Here is a 17,710-nt window from a genome sequence, read left to right on the forward strand (position 1 = left end):
TCCAAGGATGCTGTTTATTTCTTTCTGAAGCTGACAGTTCCTTAATGGAGGGTCCTCAAGCACACAAGGGTAGGGGCACGAAACCCTGTAAGTAAATGCGCAAGCAGTGTGTAATGACAACCATTTTCCAGGGGAGGGTGCACAGCATCCTCCACTTCTCAAGGAGGCCTAACAACCCCCAAATACGGCCGGAGCATATGGCAAACGGGGTCACATCAGAGGCCCGGACCTCACCTAACCGGACCTGTCATCCTCTCCGATGGCGACCCAAAAGTGGTTTGACCTAGGAGCTGCTACTCTCTTGGATGCCTCCATCTGCTTCCCTCCCCCACCCCCAACATCAGCCCTCGCCACTTTTTCTCCTTTCAGAACAATTGTTTAAAATATATTTTTATTGACTTCAGAGAGGAAGGGAGAGGGAGAGAGAGAGAGAGAGAGACATGAGTGTTGAGAATCATCCATCAGCTGCCTCCTGCACGCCCCCTACTGAGGGTCGAGCTCGCAACCCGGGCATGTGCCCTGATCAGGAATTGAATTGTGACCTCCTGGTTCATAGGTGGATGCTCAACCCCTGAGCCGCAGCAGCTGGGCTCAGAACAATTTTTGACAAACCAAGCCTTCAGGACTTCGCAAGGTTTACAGTTTCCCAAAAATGGCACCAAGGATCCGAGGCTGGTGGAGTGCTGAGCTCACTCACCTCTACCAAGGGGCACTGCGCTGCAGAAAGCAGACGGGTGGGTCTCATGCTCCCCGTTTCCTACGGGTCTCACAGTTGAGGTGCTCAAGGTCACTGAACTGTTTTCAGCTGTTGAGTGAGGACTAGGATCCTGTAAGCAGGCAATCCGTGTCTGTTTTTTTATGTGGATAGAAGATGGAGGAGGGGATGGCCCAGGTCAGGACAGGGCATGGGAGAAGGGACGGGGAGAGGAGGGTGCAGGACGGGGCATAGAGGGTGGGGTGGGAGGGGCACAGTGTGCCAGCTGCCTGCTCCGGGTGCTGCCCTGGTCCCCACGCCCAGGCCAGCGCAGAGCAGGGCTGGAATTGAAGCTGCCATCCCAAATCCCAGTGTGACTTTGGCGTAAAGGTTAATCACACCCAGAAAATGCTTATTAGAGACCATAAATAACTACATTGCTGAAGCTCAGTTTGGTCTTTAAAGGCACAAAGTGTAATTTCCCTTGATGGGATGATTTGGTAATTAACCTTTCAGGGAGGGCGCTAAAGGAAAAAGGGGTGGCCTGGAGGCAGGGGGAGCTGCCCCCACCTCCTAAAAGTTCATGAGGAGCCAGGAGAAGGGGGCCTGGCTTCCCTCACCTTCACAACAACTTCTGCTGCTCAGCTTGGGAGAGCCCCCCCCCCCGCCCCCAGCCCCTGTCCCCCGGGCCCCAGGAAGACCTCTGCCAGAGCGGCAGCTGCATGGTTTGAGAGTGACCTCCCAGCAAAATTCCTTCCCCTTCCCTGAGCTCTGAGTCCAGACCTGCTGTGGACTGTGTGACTTCGGGGGGGTTAACTGGCCCCTCTGGGCAAGGAGGTTTTCTTACGCCATCACAGGGATGTGGGCCACCTGGGGGAAAGCAGGAGTAAGATGCTTTCTGAAGCTTAAAGTCCCCTACAAGTGTCCATGTGGTCATTACCACAACTTGGTGGCTTGGGCCCCAGAATCTTCCTCAGTTACAGAGGCTGGGGGCACAGCAGGCTTCCCACAGGTAAGGGAGGGGTGCAGGCCGGACCAGCCCTCCCACCCCATTCAGTCAGGCTGTACTGCCCTTTCTGTAAGCTTTCCAGTGGGAAGGGCTTTTTTTTTCAGCTTAAAAGGAAAACAGTTTTGTTTTTTTTTAAACCATTACATTTAGCGATCTCACTAAGACTCTTGCTGGGCTGATTCTACATTCAAGGAATTGAAATATTTACTTTCTTAGCAACTTTCAAATATGCAGCACAATATTGTTGACTATGGTCACCACGTTGCACATTACATCCCCCAAACTATTCAGCTTAAAACTGGAAGATTGTACTTTTTCACCACCTTCACCCATTCCCGCCTGCCCTCCCTCCCGACCCCAGCAACCAGCGATTTCTCTGTTTCTTTGAGTTCCGTTTTTTACAAATTCCATATATAAGAGGTCATATAGGGTTTGTCTTTCCCTGTCTGACTTATTTCACTTAGCATACTGCCCTCAAGCTCCATCCATATGGTTGCAAGAAGCAAGATTTCATTTTTTTGTGGCTAAATAATATGCCAGTGTAGATATACCACAGTTTCTTTATCCATCAATGGACACAGGTTGTTTCCATGTCTTGGCTATTGTGAGTAATGCTGCAATAAGTATGGGGGTGCAGATACCAGTTCGAGATGGTGATTTTGTTTCCTTTGGATACATACCCAGAAGTGGGATTGCTGGATTATATGGTAGTTCTATTTTTAATTTTTTGAGGAACCTCTGTACTACTTTCCACTGGCTGCACCCGTTTATATTCCCACCAACAGTGCACTCGGGTTTTCTTTTCTCCTCTTCCTCACCAGCATTTGTTATCTCTTGCCTTTTAATGATAGTAGTATCTCATTGTGGTTTTTAAAAATCTATATTTTATTGATTTTTTACAGAGAGGAAGGGAGAGAGATAGAGAGTTAGAAACATCGATGAGAGAGAGACATTGATCAGCTGCCTCCTGCACACCCCCTACTGGGGATGTGCCCACAACCAAGGCACATGCCCTTGACTGGAATCGAACCTGGGACCCTTCAGTCCGCAGGCTGACGCTCTATCCACTGAGCCAAACAGGTTTCGGCTCATTGTGGTTTTGATTTGCAGTTCCCTGATGGTCAGTGATGTTGAGCACCTTTCTATGCACCTGTTGGCCATTTGAAAATCTTTGGAAAAATGTCTATTCAGGTCTTTTATCCATTTATCAATTGGATTATTTGGGGAGTGTATTGAATTGTATGAGTTCCTTACATATTTTGGACATTAACCCCTTATCAGATATGTGGTTTGTAAGGTCTAGCCTGTTTTAAGCAAAGCCAAGAGAAGAAAATCTAAATATGAAAAGAGGAGGGGGTCATAAATCAAGATTTCTTCAAAAAGCTGGCTCCCCTGGTACATTTGGAAACCAGGTTGCAGAAATAAAACACGAGCAGTCAATTCTCTGAAACCTGTCTGTGCCTACAGGAGATACACCTGTAGTTACAGAATGACGATCCGGGGAGGGCAGGGCCCACAGGTAGTTGTGCAGTTTCTGCCCTGCACAGAGGTGCCAGCTGAGGTGTCAGTGGGCGTTAGAATTGCCGGCTGTGCACCAGCGGAGCTGGGCCCTGAGGGGGTGCTTTTTCACTACCCAGGGTAACACTAGACGGGACAAAGAACAGCAATGTGGATGTCTTTTCTCAGCCCTCTGGACTGCCCAGGACTTCTGAGCACCCTCTTCCTGTCTGTCCTGCCCCGGCCAGCCCCCCACCCCCACCCCCACCCCCCCCACACACAGCCTCTTCCCATGACAGCCACAACCTGTCCCATCTCCAGGCAAAGAGCCTGCACTTTCCCCCAAAAGTGGGTGAGCAAAGACTATTCTAGGTAGGCAAGAAATAATTTATTATTACATTTAATTGACTTAAATTACTGTTGTGCAGAGAGGAAAAATGGGAATGAAAATCCCCTGCCTACAGTTCTGGGAGAGGGACATGCCTGGGTGTTCCCCGCCTCTAGGCCTTCTCCCTGGGCTCAGGGTGTGCCCTGCCCCCGCCCCCTGATACTTCACTCCTCTGCTCCCCTAATGAGGCTCCCCAGCAGAGTTGAAAGCATCAGGCTGCCTGTTTCACCCCCTGAGGAGCAGAGGACCTGGGAAACCCCAGCTCTGGAATATACACACCCCATCCCAGGGTCCCAGATATACTGTACGCTTGGGTCATAAGCTCCCTGAAGGCAGGGTCTGGGTTTGGCTTTGTCCCCTCAGTGGAGCCTGGCTTAGAGGAGGTCCCGATGCATGTTTGCTGAATGAATAAGCGAATGGCTGACGCAGTAATGAGCAGATTGGTTTTCACTTTCTGCCCCCTTTGACCAAGGGGTCCCATCATGATTCCCACCAGGACGTTTGATGGGTTAATTTCCTAGTCCTGCATCTCCTTCCCGGCCACCAGGACTCTCTCTTGCTCTTGGTCTCCATTTCCTGCATGGATCCCCACCCTGGACTCCAGAGCGGTGTGCTGAAGGAAAGCGTGTTTGGGGGTGCGAAGTGCAGGCCTGAGATCCTGTTCTGACTCTGACACACTTGCTCTGTGATCATGGACACGTCACTCCCCTGCCCCTCCCACCTGTTTCCTGGTCTGTAAAACGAGGAGGGCAGTGTGTTCCCTACGCCCCTTCCTTCCCAGGTCTGACTACGCTCTGGCTCCAGGGCTGACGGGGTAGAAATTCAGACTTCTGACTTCGGGGTCAGAGAGACCCACACTGGAATCTTTTATCCGCCTCTTCCTCCCTGTGTGATCTCGGGCAAATCATTGAACATCTCGGAATTTCAATTTTCCCACCTGTACATGGGGCTAATAGGCGTGAAGTATTTACACCTTAAAGCTCTTGGGGAGATTCAACAATACGGTGCCGTTAAAACAGCATGGGGCCAGCACAGAGAGAGCAGTGAACAAACGGTAGTGATGACTACTCTACAAGTTGCTTCCCTCCTGACTTGGCCTTCTCCCCAGAAGCGCTCCATGATGGGTCCCCTGCCCACCCAGGACACCCACTTCCCATCACCACTCTGTTCCCAGCAGCCACCAGCAAAAACGGCCCGTGCGTGACAGTCAATGATGCAGATTTGCTGGCACGGGGAGGGGTGGTGGGCAGCGCCCTGGGGCACTGCTGACCTCCCCCCCCCCCCCCCCCCCCCATCTAGCCTCCTTCTCTGCCTCTCACCCATTCATTTCCTCCCCCTCCAGTTAGGATTCTCCCAATATTTTCTCATAGTCTGTGCCTTCTTGGCCTCCTTGACCCTTTCCTACCTACCTTCCTCTCTCCTGGTCTTAATCTCTACTCCTCCCCATCTTCCCCCTTTCTCTTCCTTTTTTCTCTCTCTCCCTCCCTCCCTTCCTTCCTTCCTTTCCTAAATCCCAGCTTTTACTGAAGACTTGCCACAGTGCCAGGCCCTGTGATTTTTCTCATTTAATCTTTCTTAGCCCCAAAGAGTTGGAGCCGGTAGTATCTTCCCATGGTCCAGGTGTTCCAGCCCTGGGACCGAGCCCCTGCCTCCCTCCCACCCCCACCCCCACCCCCAGCATGGGCCCTCCAAGAGAAGGTGTAGCTTTCTTTTCCCTCTTGACCTCTAGCTCCGGGCTGGGGCTGCAGCCTGGCTCCCCAAGCGCTGGCAGTGGGAAGGGTGGGGGGCGGAGGCAGCCGCAGGGCCCTGTCAGCGGGGACTCAGGAAGGGTTGAGTTTGGTTCTCCCGGGAGTGGAGCCTGGCTGGGGCTCTGATCCTGTCCCCTGCCCCTGGGGGCTGCTCAGCGGGGGCTGAGTGTGGCTCCCAGAAACTGGGGAACCATCCCAGAGGGGGGCACCAGCTACTCTGGGAGACAGCCGGGTGTATGCGGGGGGACAGCGCGTGGAGACACCAGCCACGCAGGTGCCACTGTCAGCTGCGCTCTCACCTCAGCCGCTCTCTGACGGGTGTAAAGTGGGGGGATTTCACTGTGGGCTCAATAGGGGTGTCCTTTGAGAAGCTGCCTGTGGAAGGGGATGCGGAGAAGGCGGGGAAGGCAGAGTGAGATCATCTGTCGGCTGCAAATTAGATTCTATTAGAAAATAGGAGTTTGGAGGCTGCTTTTTCTGGAGAAGCAACTGCCTTCCAAGGCCATGGGGGGTTGGCTTAAAGGGGACTGCCACCGAGCAGTGAGATTTAGGGCAGAGATTAGCAATGACCATGCAATTGTCCATAAGATAGGCAATGGCCCTGTCTGTTTCTTTGCCTGTGAATTAGATGAAATCAGAAGTTTCCAGATTGGCATCCGGGAGATAGAAAATTCTGTCTCAGGCTCTAGAGATTCTGGCTCCGCAGGTCTGAGAGGAAACTCAGGACTCTGGTGTTTAATGCTTTCAGGTGATTCTAAAGTGTCATCAAGTGGAGGGTAACTGAACTAACCCAGTGGTGGGTAACAGGGGCAGTTTTGTCCGCCAGGGGACATGTGGCAGTGTCTGGAGGTATTTTTGGTTGCCATGACTGAGGTGGTGGTACTGGCTTCTCGTGGATAGAGGCCCAGATGCTGCTCGACATCCTAGAATGCACAGCACAGCCCCACAGCAAAGAACCACCCAGCCCCACGCGTCAACAGTGCTGAGATTGGGAAACCCTGGGCTGGAGGGTTTCGCAGCTTCCTCCCAGCTCTGAAAACACCCACCACCTGTCCATCATGGAGGCTGAAAAGGAGGCAGGAAGGTGGTGAGAGGAGGGGAGCTCTGGAAAGAATGGGAGAACAAGAGAAAGGGGCCTTCAAGACAGGAAGGGGCCCTGGATCGCACTCTGTCCAGCAAAGCCCATGGCCTTGAACCAACCACGTGCCCACCTCCTGGCCTCAGTCTGAGGACGGGTTCTGGTGGGAATGACTTCTCCTGGCCAGCTGGGCAGTCCTTCCCCTCACTGCGCTCCCCGGGGGTGGGGGCATGCCACGTGCCCTGTCCCCAAGGCCAGCTCCTGAGAGGCAGGAGGCAGAGCTGGTCTGGGAGCCCTGAATAAGATGGGGGTCCCTTATCTCTGGGGAGAACAAGGGCTAGAACCAATATGGGGCTGAGCCCTGTGTTCTTTGGGGTGAGCCCACCTTGTCTCACCAGAGCCTTCGGACCACTGAGTGCCATGAGTCTTTCCCCACCTCTGTGACCAGGTGCAGCTTGATGAGTGAGAATGAGGAGGGGGAAGGGCTCTGAGTAAACCAAAGGTTGCTGCCCTCCTGGCCATTCTGCCCCCTCCAGCCCCACCCCACCCCATTCTTCCTGCTTCAGTCCGTCAGCCCAGTCCAGCCCAGGCTGCCAGAAAGAACCTCTCCATCCTCGAGTCCTCACAGCCGGAGATGCAGAGCATGGCCTGTGGCCAGACCTCAGGAAAAGTGAATCAGGGATCCCAGCATTGAATTCTGGCCCCAAGGGAGGGCTTTAGACCAATGCTACTCAGAGGGTGGCCAGGACTGGTGCAGGCTGCCACTGTTACTGTGAGTAAGCGAGTAAATGTTTGGAAACTTTGATAGGAATTTGTCCACATGTGTTGTTAATAGACTCATCTCACTTAACGGAGTCTAGAGCAGCGGCTCTACAGCAGCGGTTCTCAACCTGTGGGTCGCCTCAGACCATTGGAAAACACAGATATTTACATTACGATTCATAACAGTAGCAAAATTACAGTTATGAAGTAGCAACGAAAATAATTTTATGGTTGGGGGTCACCACAACATGAGGAACTGTATTAAAGGGTCGCGGCATTAGAAAGGTTGAGAACCACTGGTTTAGAGTCTAGAGCAGTGGTCGGCAAACTCATTAGTCAACAGAGCCAAATATCAACAGTACAACGATTGAAATTTCTTTTGAGAGCTGAAAACCGACTTCTGCGCATGGGCCACGAAGTTTCAATCGCACTGTACGTGCATGCCCGCACGTGGTATTTTGTGGAAGAGCCACACTCAAGGGTCCAAAGAGCCGCATGTGGCTCGCGAGCCGCAGTTTGCCGACCACTGGTCTAGACCAATTCAGAGGTCGTCCAACTCTCCAGGTGAGTCTTGTGGTGCAGGCTCACAGTCATTACGCACAGTAGGCCCACCTGTCCATTTGCCGCCGGTTGGAAGACTCCACGTGATCCTTCCCCACAGCTGGGTTGAGGAGCCCTACTTTAGCTGGAGGAGAGAGCTCGATGGCTGGCTCATCAGGGAAGGCCCCACGGAGGAGGAGGGTCTTGAGCAGGGGTCCTCAAACTTTTTAAACAGGGGGCCAGTTCCTGTCCCTCAGACCGTTGGAGGGCCGGACTATAGTTTAAAAAAAAACTATGAACAAATTCCTATGCACACTGCACATATCTTATTTTGAAGTAAAAAAACAAAACGGCAAAAACACCCGCATGTGGCCCGCGGGCCGTAGTTTGAGGACTCCTGGTCTTGAGTGATGGTTAGGCTCAGTGTCAAAGGGAGGAGTGGGGGGAGCGGGCAGTGAAGGCTGGGGAAGGGACCTCCCCAGTGAAAGCAGCAGGTCCCAGTCGCCACACAGGCATCTCCTCCCCCTTTATTTTCAGTTCCTTCTGAACTCCGTGGGGGGTGTTCTGCCCTGGGGATGGTGGGAGGGTGTGGGCTCAGGGGGGGAGCTCCTTCCACAGATATGCATCAGCAGCCCCCACACCAGGGGTCCATGTGGGGTCTGGTTAGTAAACGTCTCCAAGGTAACAGGCCCACTCTCTTTCTGGGGCTCTGGTAGCCCAGGAAGGCTCCAGGCAGCAAGTTAGGGATGGGAAGGTGTTGTTGTAAGAAATGGAGAGGGGGAGGCAGTTCGATCTCTGGCTTCAGAACCAGGGACACATGTTCTCTCTGTTAGGAAGAGCGTTCAAAGCAAGAATGAACAAAAGGACGCACGGGTCTTTTTCTTGCTATCACTTCTCTGCCCCTCACCCCATCTCCCCCCCCCCCCCCTCTCGCCCTCCTCTTTATGCCATAACTTCCTGTCCTGATACTTCTCTCTCTTTCTCCAACTTTAGCCAGCGGTTTCCATCTTGGCACCACCTTTGGTTTCTCTGTGTGTGTCTGCCTCTCACTGTCTGTCTGTCTGCATGGCCACACCTCATATAACAACATCGTCCACCCTGAGCAGGCCCATGGGCACTCAGCTGGGCATTTACTTCTGACGGTGGGGCCAAGGGCTCCCAGCACAGGGGGCCTGGATCTGTGATGGCTGGGCCTTCTACAGCCCAGGGATTTCCCTCAGCCCTTCTCCAGGGTAGCCAAACCCCTCCCGAACCCCATTTCCATCCCAGCCTGCACAACCCAGCCCTTCATCCCCAAACCTCCCTCCTTCTTCCCCACTTAACTCTGTCCCCACAGTGGCGGGGCTGCTGTTCCTCTATAAACGGCTGTTACTCCTGGAAACCACCCCCGCCAAGGAGGCTGGGGAAACAGGATCAAGGGGTGGAGGAAGGGGGATAATCCCTGCTGTAAATGGGGGCTGGGGGGAGAATCCATGCATCCATCTCTCCAGCCTGTCACCCTAGGCAGGCTGCCTTCCATGTACCTGCCAGGGATACTGAACAATACCTTGTCCCAACCCTCCCAAAGGACTCTACCTCCCAGCACTTAAAGGTTCAACTGTGTCCCGCTGTGCCTCGCCATGGGTGGCTTCCAGATTGTAGTAAAGTCAGTCTGCGTAGAACAACCCCCACCTCCTAATTCTGCAGCATGGGAAGCAGATGGACCAGTCTGGCCAGTTTCTGTCCTGGGCTCTGACCTAGGCGCCCAGGCTCATAGCCAGATTGGCAGGAGGTTGGGAATGATTGACAGGTGGAGGGGGGCAGGTGCCACAACTCTCACCTCTAAACACCTCCCTGGGGCTGCTCTCTGAGGCCCAGCGGAGCAAGGGGTGGGATCCTGAAATTGCCTGTGTTTCTAGGGCGGAAAGAGTAGCCACAAAGATCCCAGAAATGGTTTCATGGCTGCTGGGTGACAGTTGCCACAGAAAGCGTTTGGCTAAAGCAGTGGTCGGCAAACTCATTAGTCAACAGAGCCAAATATCAACAGTACAACGATTGAAATTTCTTTTGAGAGCCAAATTTTTTAAACTTAAACTATATAGGTAGGTATATTGTTATTAACTTAATTAGGGTACTCCTAAGCTGGCCTTCGCTAAAAACTCAAGGGGCCAAAGAGCTGCATGTGGCTCGCGAGCCGCAGTTTGCCGACCACTGGGCTGAAGCATTTGAGTTGGATATTCTGTGTACAGGGAGCCACCTCCTAGAACTGCCTCTCGACATGCCCACTTCACAGAAAACCCAGTGCATGTCCGTATTCCCCCGTCTTCTCCCCTCCTTCCTCCCTTCTGCTTTCCAGCCTCTCAGTTTTGTTGAAGCAGACACCCCTTACTCTGAAATGAAATGGTTAATAATCTGTTGCTTATGTAGACAGACAACAGTATGGTGATTACCAGAGGGAAAGGGGGTAGGGGAGGTAGGAGAGGGTACAGGGGGAAAAATGCGGATGGAAGGAGACTTGACTTGGGGTGGTGAACACACAGTACATATACAGATGATGTGTTATAGAATCGTATCCTTGAAGCCTGTATACTTTTATTAACCAACGTCACCCCAATAAATTCAATAAAAATAAAAAAATAATCTGTTGCTTAATAGAATCCAGCTAGTTGTTTTCAAAATAATTGTTTGCACCAGTGAGTTAATCATCTTGTATTACCTCCATACATGTCTCTATTTTTATTGTCAAATGTTCTCATATATCAGAGATGTTCAGAGGGCCAATTGCAGGTACATCAGTCCTTTGACCTTTGAGCTCAGCTGACAGCAGGTGGCCCCATCCTTTCTCCCCAGGGACTGTCCAAAGGACCTGGGGCAGGAGATTCTACACTACCAACCACTCCTTCCACCTCCTATCCCCTCACAACTCCTCCTTGTGATGGTTTTCCTTGGGTTGATAAAATTTGGTAAGATTGATTACGTGACTACTCTAGCTAATATCTATTAAGCAGTTGCTATGTGCCAGACACTGTGCAATTGTGCTTAATTCCACACCTGACATTTCATGAAGTTATTCTGATTATTCCACAAAGTAGGTTCTATTTCCCCCCTTTTTGCAGATGAAGAAACCGAGGTTTAGAGTGATAACCTGATTTGCCCCAGGTTATCAGAATTAACCTAATCTGCCCCAGTAGAGTCAGAATTCGAGCCTAGATCTGCTTCACCTGATGTTTTCATTTGTACAAGGAGATGCTGACTATCACATTGAATGGGGTGCGGGGTGGCTGTCCAAGAGAACAAGTCCCAAGACCAGCATTTAAAAAGGACTTGTTGGCCCTGGCTGGTTTGGCTCAGAGAATGGAGTGTCAGCCTGTGAACTGAAGGGTCCCGGGTTTGTTTCCAGTCAAGGGCACATGCCTGGGTTGCGGGCTCCGTCCCCAGTGGGGGCTGGGGGGGGGGGGCATGTGGGAGGCAGCCGATCAGTGATTCTCTCTCATCATTGATGTTTCTATCTCTCTCTCCCTCTCCCTTCCTCTCTGAAATCAATAAAAATATTTTAAAAAATAAATAATAAAAAGGACTTGATGGTGTTCCTCCCAAGGGACTCTGCTGATAGGAGCCCCGGAGAATCTAAGTATACAGGAGTCATTTGTCACTAACAAACTCATTCTTTGATTATAACACTGGAGCTAAAATCGCAACTTGGCCTTAGCTCCAAAATGGTCTCACTCGTCCAGACTCCTGTGCAGCTGAACCCTGCTGGCTGCTGGTGCTCTCCAAGGAGCCAAACATTAGAGAGTGCAGCATGGGTTTTCCACCTGAGCTCGTCCTCACTGGCCCTGGGTCAGTGTCTTGCTTTCCCATAAATCTGTGCCCTCCTTGAGAGCTGGACCGGCCCGAATCATGCCCTTCCAGGGCTGGCCATAGCAAATGGGAACGGCGTGGCCTGGCTGTCAGCCCGCTTGCCTACTTTACTTCTTCTGGTCGTAGCTAGGACAGTTGTCCTCACACCCCATGGCAGCCCATGGCCCCACAATGGGTTCACTTATTTTCCCGTGGTATCCCTCCTGCCAATGCTCCCCTCAAAAACCCGGCTTGCCAAAGAAACAATTTGGAAATGGCCCAAATGTGCACCGATATAGGGATGCAAAGAACATCCATTCACAGGGAATACGCAGATGCTGACAATCTCCCTCTGGAAGCTCAGGAATAACATGGGACAGACTCAGGCTGTGACACAGTAAGTGAGAGGGCGTGTCCGATGGCCAAACCTGCACTTGAAAAAGGGCCTGCAGGGATTATTATTTTTTAATAGGTTTTTAAAAATTGATTTTTTTAGAGATAGAAAGGGAGAGGGATAGAGAGATGGAAACATCGATGAGAGAGAAACATCAGTCAGCTGCCTCCTGCAAGCTCCCTACTTGGGATCGAGCCTGGCAATCCAGGCATGTGCCCCGAACGGTGACCTGGTTCATAGGCCGACGCTCAACCACAGAGCCACGCCGGCTGGGCTGCAGGGATTAATTTTAAATGGTAACAGCTGTGTTAGGAGGGTGAGGTTGCAACAATTTTATCCTCTGGTTTCCAAACTTTGTATAACGCAGTTAGATTGCTTTTATAATAATGACAACAGCAATAAAACCAGCTCCCTCCTCAGAACTCACTCTCCTTTAATAACCCACCCGTCACACTCACCAGAACCCACAGTTTTTGAGCTACACGGGGGTCTCCCTTTGAGGAGCTGTGGCTGGTGGGTAGGTGACTCAGGGGTGCTCCATAGCTCCTCCCCTGGGGATAGAGATAATATTTCACCTGTTTCCTCCTTCACATCCACAAACATGCAAGCACACCTCATTTCTCTCTTATTCACACTTACAACCACTCTCTCATGCACACACACACATTTCTCTCAAGCACACTCACCCTCCCCTAGCCCTCAACACATTTCCCACACACTCATGTGTTCTTGCCCCAACACTCTCCCCCAGTTCTCTGTAACCAGTTCAGGGCCCCCGAGTGGATTCTTTCCCAACACTGTTTGACTTGGTGGGGACAGAGCTGGATTTTGGATTAACTCCCCTAGATTCATACTTTCATGCTGACGAAATTACCTGCGATCTCACCAGGCAGAGGGTGAAATATAAGTAGCTTATAATGTTTTTCTGATAAAAACTAACAAAACAAAACCGTAGAGCCACAGTGCCTGTGTTTGAATTCTGGCTCCAACACTCACTGGCTGTGTCACTTTGACCAAATTATGTAGCCTCTCTGAGCCTCAGTAATAACTCCTACTTCCAAGGGCTGTTATGAGGACTAAGTGACCTTTTTTTCTTTTTCTTTTTTGCAAAGCATATAGAATACCCAGTACCTTCTACATGGTACATAAATAAAAGAAAGAAAAGTGATTACTTAATTGCAACCAGCATTAGCTGCCCATTCATTCACTGCCTCTCACTCATTTGGTATTTATTGAGCACTTACTGAATTCATTACCATCATTCACCATCTAGTAGGAAAAACACAAAAAACACATAGGCATCAACAGAGAAAATATTTTCTTTTAGAAAAAAGTGATAATTCTAAGCAGAGATTTGCGCACGATTCTAACAAAGGCCAAAGAAAGAACATTTACGTGTTAGCAAGTAAACTTAAAAAGGAGCAAAAAGAAAAACCCCTACAGTTCAATCCTTTGAATCCATTTAAAACATCAAATTTGGTTTGATTTGTGAATTTAGACACACTAGCCTTTTGAAGAATATTGCCTGCCATTCAATGCCATCTCTTCAACCTCTCTGGATGTTTTCCTTCCTACCTCCCTCTCCCTGTCTTCTTGATCACCCAGAAAATAATCTCTGGGTTCACCCCCAGTCCTCAGTTAATGGATGGTGAAGGGGATATGGGTTCCATTGAACCAACCCTCAGTCATTTTCTTTATTTTTTTAAATATATTTTTATTGATTTCAGAGAGAAAGAGAGATAGAAACATCAATGATGAGAGAGAATCCTTGATCAGCTGCCTCCTGCATGCCCCGTGCTGGGGATGGAGCAGCAACCCGAGCATATGCCCTGATGGGACTCGACCTGTGATCTCGTGGTTCATAGGTGGACATTCAACCACTGAGCCACTCGGGCTGGGCAACCCTGAGTCGTTTTTAAAAACAACTTAGAAATACTTGGGAGAAGGGGGAAGAGGATGGAGAAGCCCCAGTAACTCGTAAGATCTCAACTGATGAAACGGCAGCAGTTACGTTTTAAAATCTTGGAGGTGTCACTCAAACCACTTTGTGACTTGGTATAGGTACAGTTGGTTTAATAACTGATGGAAATGAAATTAAGTCACTCCCCTCCCCCCCATTCAGTTCTTGTGAATGTAACCGCTGTTGAATGCACTGAACCCAGTCAAGCTGGCTCAGACCGTGGACCCTGCGGAGCCCGGATCCCCAGGCGGGAGCCAGGAGGAGCTTCCCGGCCGCAGCGCGGAGGCCCACCCGCCTCTCCCTCCGTCCGCTCCTTGCGCGCCCACACCCTGCGCTCGGGACCACTTTGGAAGACGCGGGGCAACGGCAAGTGGCGGCTGTCACTAGCCGCGGGCCTCTCTGTCGACCCCAGCCCTTCCCGACGCACACCACCCGAGGGCTGCCCCCACCTGCCCCCGAACTTCAGCCGGCCGACGCTGGACTTGCGGTCTGGCGACTTTCCTAAACTCCGGGCGCCAGAATGGCATCGCCAGACCCGGGGCAGGAGCGAGCCGGCGCGGGCGACTGCGCAGCTCGGGGACCGAGTGCAAAGGCTGCGCTCCCGCGGGGGGCCGCGCCGCGGAGGAACGGTACCCTGCGCCGGGTGCAGCGTCTCCTCCCTGACACTGCGATGTTGCTCAAAGGCTCGGAGGCACCGGGGACAGTTATTTCCTCGGATTTGTAGCTCTTCGCGGAGGGAAGGGGCAGGAAGAGACAGGGCAGGGTGTGCGGAGTGGGGGAGTAGGGCAAGGGCGCTGGGGCCGGTAGGCGGGTGGGGGGCCCATCTCCAGAGCCCCCAGTCTCGGGCCAGGTCTGCATTGGAGGGGTAGGAGGTGGAACCAAGCTAGGACTTGCAAAGCCTAAAGCGATTTCTCCTCACCGAGCGGGTTACCCGGGTGGGCGGACCCCTCCCCCGACAACATCCCGGCAGCTTCGCCACCACGATTCCTTTTTTCACCGGGGTTCTCCCCCACCCACCCCACGCCGGCTCCAAAGGTCCAGAGAGAGGGATTTGGGCTGCCCCTCAAACCCCGGCCGCGCCCAGACCTGTGCTCAGCTCTGTCCAGAGATCCCCCCCATCACACCCACAGTCCACCCACGTCCCGCGCCGGCCCAAGGCTGGGGGCGGCCGCCTCGAGGGCTGGCCGGCTCCCGCTTACCTTGATGAGCCGGAGCCGCGGGCGCCGTCCCATCCTCGGGCTCACTCGGTCACCGTCCTGATCGCCTGGGTCCCTCGGACATCCCAGAGGAGCGCGCGGCGGTTGCGGGGCTCGGGCGGGCGGGGTGAGCGGCTGGGCTCCTCTGTCGCCGCCCGACCCGGCCCGGCAGGCTCTCGCTCTCACCTTCCTACCAAAGTCCGGCTCTCGTTTAGCTCTCGCCCGCCCGGAGCCCGCCTCGCCTCCGCCGCCTCCCCCTCGGTCCGCCCAGCCACTCGCCTCGGCTCCCCGCCCCCTCTCCGCGGCGTCCCTCCCCTCCCCTCTCTCCTTCTCCCCTCCACTTCAGTCCCTCCTCTGTGCTTCGCCCCTCCGCTCCCTCCCCGCCTCCTTGTCTTCTCCTCTTCCCTGGGCCTGCTCCGAGCGCCCTAGCCTGCTCTGACCCCCTTTCCCTGCGCCCCGGGTTTGCAGCAATCGGCGGGACTCGCTGGCAGCGGTGGCGGCCGCCGCAGTCTAGGGAGAAGCCGGGGATTGGGGAGGATGGGGGGTGAGGGAGAGGACGGGAAAGGAGGCGGCCTCCCACCTCCCGCCCGACTTTCACTAGGGGCCTGGGGAGTCCAAGGAGTCTGGGGGAGACTTGGACTCAGGCGTATCTAAGAGAGAGGCTATTGGAGGCTGGAGAATAGGGCAGCCCAGACTGAGCAGAGCCTCCTCGGAAACCAGGTGAAGAAATGGGAATGCGTTTGGGCCGTTCCCGCCCTGCAGCCGGCCAGGACAGGGTCCCCGCCAGTCCTCACTCCAGCCGGGGGCTTTGGGCCCGACCCCCAGCGCCTTTGGCATGGACGCGCCAGGTGCGCGCAGAGAGGAGAAAGCTCTGCGAGGGTACCCTTCTCATTCATTCATTTTAATTCATTCGTTCGCTCGTTTATTATTCATTCATTCATTCTACAAACTAAGCGCCTGCCCAGGGGCTGAACCTGGTAACCCCTAGAGAGGGGTAGACGGCGGTGACCTGCAAGACTAGCCGGGCGACTGAACGATGCGGAGGGGACAGCGGGCGCGCAATGCGTTACAGCAGGGGAAAGCAGCTAGGAATCCAGGGGCAGGGCGCGGCGGAGGCCACAGCGCCCCCTTTCGGCCGAGCCTCCAGGGTAGGGTGAGCCGCCTGGCCAGACCTCGGGTCTTCGTCAGCCTGGGCGAATTAGCTCCCAAGTGCACCCCCAACTCTGGAGAGCAGCTCCCGTCTCCTCCAGCCCTTAAACTTTCTCCTCCAGCGCTTCCTGCTGGACAGAACTGACTTCTCCTACCTCTTTTTTCCTTCCGTAGCCTCTCCTGGCGGAGCACGGTTCCAGAGTGGTGGCTTTGAAATCAAACTCTGAACCTAACTGCCCTGGCTCTGTGCCCTGCCGTGCTCACCCTCTTCCTCCCTTCCACCCACTTCTCAGCACATTGGGCCAGAGCCAGTGCGTTCATGGGTCCAACTGGCTCTTTATTTAGAAAGGGAGTTATTGTAAGAGGTTTTTTGATCCAATATGCAATTTACTCACGAGGACACTGAGGCCCACAGATGGTGGTGTCCAAAGTCACAGAGCTCGTAAGCCTAGTCTTCAGCCTCCTGATTCCCAGCTCCACCTGCCCTGATGAGGTTTGGGGCTCTGAAGTGGGGAGGAACATTGTCTGGATGCCAGCTGGTCACACTGGCTTAGCCACACAGGGTGGCATTTTCTAGATAAAGCACTCAGTCTAGAGTCTTGCAAAACCCCCATTTGTTTAGTGCCCCAGAGTTGGTCTTGCTGAATTTGGCACTGACTCACCCCAACCAATCCCAGCAGAGATGAGTGCACCAACCAGATTGCCAATTTATTGTTCTCCACAAAATTGGCAGGTGGTCTAGTGTAGTGCAGTTCCTGAGTCAGACAGCCTGAGTTTGAGGCTTGGCTCTTGTGCTTACAAGCTGTATGAGCCTGGGAAATTATTTAATGGTGCTTCAATGTTCTGATCTTTAAATATGTTTTTTAAAAAAATTGATTTTAGATGGAGAGCAAGGGAGAGGGAGAGAGAGATAGATACATTGATGAGAGAGAAACATCAACATTGAGATCAGTTGCCTCCTGCATGCTCCCCTCCCCACTGGGGACCCATCCTGCAACACCAGCATGTGCTCTGACCTGGAACTGAACAGGTGACCTCTTGGTGCATGAGTCGATGCTCAACCACTGAACCACCCTGGCTGGGCCAATTTTCTTGTCTTTAAAATGGGGTTAGGAATACCTACCTCATAGGTAGTTTTAAATGAATTATTATTTTTAAATGGCTAAGACTGGTGCCTGGTCCATAACAAGGGCGTAAAGAAGGTTAGCGATAGTCACCATCCCTATCATCATCATCATCATCATTATCAAGGTGACCAGATGCTCAGATGGATGTGCAGCATGGTCCCTCCCTCTAGGCAATTCTTTGTGGAAAGCAGAGTTCCTGATGAGAAGGTCACAGCAGCAGGAGATTGTGGAATCAGAGGAGAGAAGGCTGGCGGGTCCTCAGGGAGGTTTGCCCAGACACTGCAGAGGCATCGCTCCCCAGCCCTGCCCGAGACCGGGGAGCTGGCTCTCCTGGACCAGGCAGCTCCAG

The 17,710-nt window shown here is 52.8% G+C and overlaps 1 protein-coding gene across 3 annotated transcripts in view; it reads right to left on the reverse strand.

The window, feature by feature from the left end:
• Positions 1-15,121, reverse strand: part of CRHR1 (corticotropin releasing hormone receptor 1) — a gene marked incomplete at both ends in the record, with an annotated part of 39,923 nt that extends 24,802 nt beyond the window's left edge. For 2 of the 3 annotated variants that reach the window (XM_079798064.1, XM_079798063.1), the window contains one exon: positions 15,089-15,121. In XM_079798064.1, the coding sequence (XP_079654190.1) occupies positions 15,089-15,121 (33 nt within the window). Of the gene's footprint in view, positions 1-697; positions 746-15,088 lie in introns of those variants that run through there. The other variant, XM_079798062.1, reaches the window with a different exon arrangement.
• Between the last annotated feature and the right edge of the window lie 2,589 nt (positions 15,122-17,710).

This window comes from Cnephaeus nilssonii (assembly GCF_951640355.1).
Source record: "Cnephaeus nilssonii genome assembly, chromosome: 19".
In the NCBI taxonomy this organism is placed as follows: Eukaryota; Metazoa; Chordata; class Mammalia; order Chiroptera; family Vespertilionidae; genus Cnephaeus; species Cnephaeus nilssonii.